The 4,069-nt window shown below is 44.7% G+C and overlaps 1 protein-coding gene and 1 long non-coding RNA gene across 2 annotated transcripts; both read right to left on the reverse strand.

Moving 5' to 3' along the window:
• Positions 1–1,528: 1,528 nt before the first annotated feature.
• LOC147416571 (uncharacterized) lies at positions 1,529–1,928 on the reverse strand. Its single transcript, XR_015187497.1, has 2 exons — positions 1,792–1,928; positions 1,529–1,675 (listed from the first exon to the last, which is right to left on the reverse strand). It is a non-coding gene; the product is annotated as an uncharacterized LOC147416571 (long non-coding RNA).
• A 145-nt stretch (positions 1,929–2,073) lies between these two features.
• LOC147416572 (uncharacterized) lies at positions 2,074–3,652 on the reverse strand. Its single transcript, XM_086508252.1, has one exon. It carries the CDS (start codon positions 3,458–3,460, stop codon positions 2,765–2,767), a length of 696 nt encoding a protein of 231 aa, XP_086364378.1. The 5' UTR covers positions 3,461–3,652; the 3' UTR covers positions 2,074–2,764.
• Between the last annotated feature and the right edge of the window lie 417 nt (positions 3,653–4,069).

Consider the following 4,069-nt stretch of genomic DNA (forward strand, 5'->3'; position numbering starts at 1 on the left):
TCTCACCCATAAGAAGAACTGTGCATCCTGGCACCAACAATCATTAGTCCCTCTAATATGAGCATATGAAAGAACTCCATGTCTGTCATCTTTGCTCGTGTCTCTAGGGAGCAGACACACCCGCTCTACCTCTTCTTGCACAGACTCTGACAACACCTGTTGTGTCTCACTAGAGCACTGCTGCTCTACCTCTATCTCTATAGAGACTATTGACTCGTCCTGCACAGCTAAATGCTATGTCTTGTGAGCATGGTGGAGCTCACCCGTGAAGGAGACACGTTTTGTCTCTCGCTCAAAGTATTTTAGCAACAAAATTATGCCGTATCGAACCTTAGACACATTCATAGGATATACCAAGCCACCACGTGCTTCTCTAGCAATCACTAATGAGCCGCAATGCATCTGGAAAGACTGCTCTCTAACCAATATTTGACACCCAAAGTCTGCTAACCGTCTCACTAAGATCAAGCTCTATCTCAGCTGAGGAACATAACGCACATGTTGTAGAGTATATGATGCACCGTTGGGCAATAGAAAACAAACATCTCCTGCATCCTCTATGTCAAATGCCGAACCATCGGCCAAGTGTAGACCTCCCACTAGAGAAGGTGCTAAACTACTCACATGTGGTGTGACATGAAAAATTGTATCCTCATCTAGCAACCAACGTGGAGAAGTGTCACCAGTTAAAGACATGTAATCAAGAGGAACTCTAAAGGCAAATGTGACATCTCTGTCAACTGGCATATGCAGCCACTGCTCTAGCATGTGTTAAAACCTCATGTGTATCAAATATACCCCATGAGTGACCACAATGCCAACATCGCATGTATCGGCAACTACGAGACCGTCGTCTCTCATGAGTCATCACTTTAGACTCTAAACTATCACACATATCTGGAACCATAAGTGAATGTCAAAAAACTATGGCGAGAAAACCTGGGAGAAACTCTGGTAGAGTCTCCCCTGTAAACTGAGTAAAAACCTTAAGTATAATATCAACCATAAATCATGCCAAGCTGGCAACAAAGTGGGAGATCACTTGATCACTACACAATCATGAAACCCATGATCAAACACATCAAAATCGATGCTCACATATGCATAAAAGCAAACTTCACAATCTACAACTGCAAGCACGCAATGTGGGACAAACAACTCAATTGAGCGTAAAGCGCATAACCATATACGCAAGTAGTGAGCGAACTAGCTCAAAACGCATCCCACAAGAGAAACTGCCCACAAAACTCTAAAAAAAACTTGTGAAAGCTCTGACTGTGTAGCCACACAAGCATATGCAATGCTCACTCCTGCGAGAGTGGGTACATGAACACTTAATTGTGTCCAACTTGACAAAACATGTCAAAGTGGGAGTCATACTCGACCATTAAACCATCAGAAAGTAAAACTACAGATATGCATGAAACATGGTGAGAATCTGGGAAAAATCTGGACTTTCTCCTTAACACTGACTGAAAACTCAAAAATTCTCACCAATACCGCATAAAGTTTACAAACACTCCGTGTCTCAGTAAAAAAATCCACAAATGGTATACATTAAATACCAAAACCATGGTAAACAAGCTCACTCATGAACGAGTGGCTCTATGGACGTGTACCTGTCCAAACCTGGTATTTGCAAGCTATACCTAGCTCAAGCTTTATCCGCAAAGTGCTGCACAAAATCATGATAAAATCACTCTCTGCAATGCCCCACACAGTCATACATCGTCTGCAATTCAAGAAAGCGCAAACTATGAGCAAAACGTATGTCAGGAAATTGGCACATACTATGTCATCGATTGGTAAGCACTTGGATTGAAAACCAAGTGCAAAGCAAAACTAGCTGCCTGTGGTCAAAATCATCGTTCGAGAGCCACGCTCGCGAAAAAAATTTCTCCAAAATGATCCGTCGAAGCTGCTATGCGTTGGTATGTGCCACTGAAGCTGGAATTGGGAGTCCTGTTGAAGCCGAAATGTCCCCTGCCAAGTCGAAGTCAGGAAGCCGAGGTGTCGAAGAATGTCCATTGGAGCAAACTCGCTTCGGAATGAGCACGTGGGAGGGTAGTCGGTAGGCGAAGCTACACTGGATGAGGGTTAGATCTCTCTCCCTTTGTCAAAGCGAGAAAACAGAAAGGTCGATGTCGCCTTCCGCCGCCGGACGGAAGTGCACATAGCTGCGGATGTTGAGTCGCCGATGCCAAGAAGAACGCAAAAAAAAAAAAAAAAACCAAATCAAAGTCAAAATCGATGCTCAAAGTCAATGACGAGTTGCCGAAAACCGAAGCCGAGAAGGAAAAAAAACCGTCGAAGCCCAACTCAATACGAAGCTGAGCCGACGTTGAAGTCTACGCCTAAAGCACCGGCAAAGGCGTCATCGAGTGAATCCGACAGTGGGTGTGTATGTCTCCGCACACCCTCCCTTCTTTGAATTTCAGAATTCACTCTCTCTACCTCCTTTGAGGTCGAGAGGATGCTTCACGATGTCGGTGTTCTCTCTCTCTCTCTCTCTCTCTCTTTCTTTTGTGTGTGAACACACTCTTGGAGAGAATTAAAAAAATTCAATTTTCTCTCTCTCTGTGTGATGCTGTCTGAACGCGCTCTGATGACTTTGTGTGTGTGCGCGCGCGCGCGCGCAACACATACACAGGTTCTCTCTCTAGCTGCCCCTTGCTCTGCAAAACTTCACAGCGCTCGTCTTTTTTCAGCCCTGTTCAAGTTTGATTTTGTTGCTGAACTAACACACTCGATGTCCTGCTTAGTGCTACCCGAAAATGCTTTGCAAATTCCTGGCCGTGGCATGCTGCTGCGCTACTCTCTGCGCCCTCCCTTGCTGCTCGCTTCCACCAAGATGCCCAATTGTAGTGCCGTTTGATTCCCCAAGCCTGCAAGCTCGCCACTCAATTTTCTTCCACTGCTCTAGTCTCATGCCTTTGATTATCAGCTTTCGAGCTGCTTGGCCTTCAAATTTGCACGCTATTGCAATTGGCCCGCCGATTTCTACACTGCTCTGTTCTGCTGCTGCTGACTCCTGCCACCTTGAGCTTCCATTGCCTTCTTTCATAGGCTGTACAAAGAAAGATCTGCTCGATTCCTTGCTCCCTGCTCGATTCTCCTCAAGCTTCTCAAGATTCTCTCTTGAGTACAAGGTGGGCTGCGCACGCCGGGGCTCAGATCTTGCGGATCCGCTCCGATCAAGCCCCAATCCGTCTCCTACACAAAATCCTCCCTCATTGCAAAGCTCTGAGATCCGAGATCTATGACTATCCGCTCCCGATTCGAAAATGATCGTGAGGACCAAGCTCCTGAGACCACCGTCGAGAGCTCGCCAGGAGGGGGAAATGCACATGCATCGATCGTTGCAAAGCTCTGATACCAGTTGAAGAGTGCGTGTGCACAATTGCGTGCGTATACGGTGCGGATGCGGTGTGTGTGTGTGTGTGCGAGATGGGAGAGACATAGATTAGACCACGGTGTGGGTGGAGCAAGGCTAAAAAATGAGGTACTCCTTATTCTTGGTATATGTACAAGAATAAGATGAGTAGTGGGCGGGCGCCCATAGCTTGGACGATCGGGCAAGGCATAGACGTCTTTACCCCAATGAGCCATCACCTTGTATAGTGGTTGGTAGACCCCTCGGGGCGATCACTATGTGCAAATTGTGTATATCACATGCGTTGAAGGACTATTTTTAAAACTCCTTATTTTATAATATTTTGACAAATAAAATACACCCTTTTCCTATTGAATATGTAATTTTTTTCCAATTTCTTTTATGTACCCTTTTGTATATGAAACTATGAGAAAAAATAAAAATAAATAACCCCTTGTGTTGCACTCACGTTATAGTCACATTATTGTTACCTCGAGGTAGACCCACAATAAATCCCATAGAGATACTGTACTTGTGGTGTAAAAAACTTTATATCAAATTTATGAATTTGCATGCCATTTCAAATATGCCTTTGTTAAAACACTAGGGTCCATAACACCTAGTGTGCATGCATTTAGCGAAAACTTATCCGATCAAATTTTTGAATTTGCATGCCATTTCAAATATGCTTTTGCT

Source organism: Adiantum capillus-veneris, unplaced genomic scaffold (assembly GCF_014529385.1).
Source record: "Adiantum capillus-veneris isolate H3 unplaced genomic scaffold, ASM1452938v2 Hic_scaffold_806, whole genome shotgun sequence".
Lineage (NCBI taxonomy): Eukaryota > Viridiplantae > Streptophyta > Polypodiopsida > Polypodiales > Pteridaceae > Adiantum > Adiantum capillus-veneris.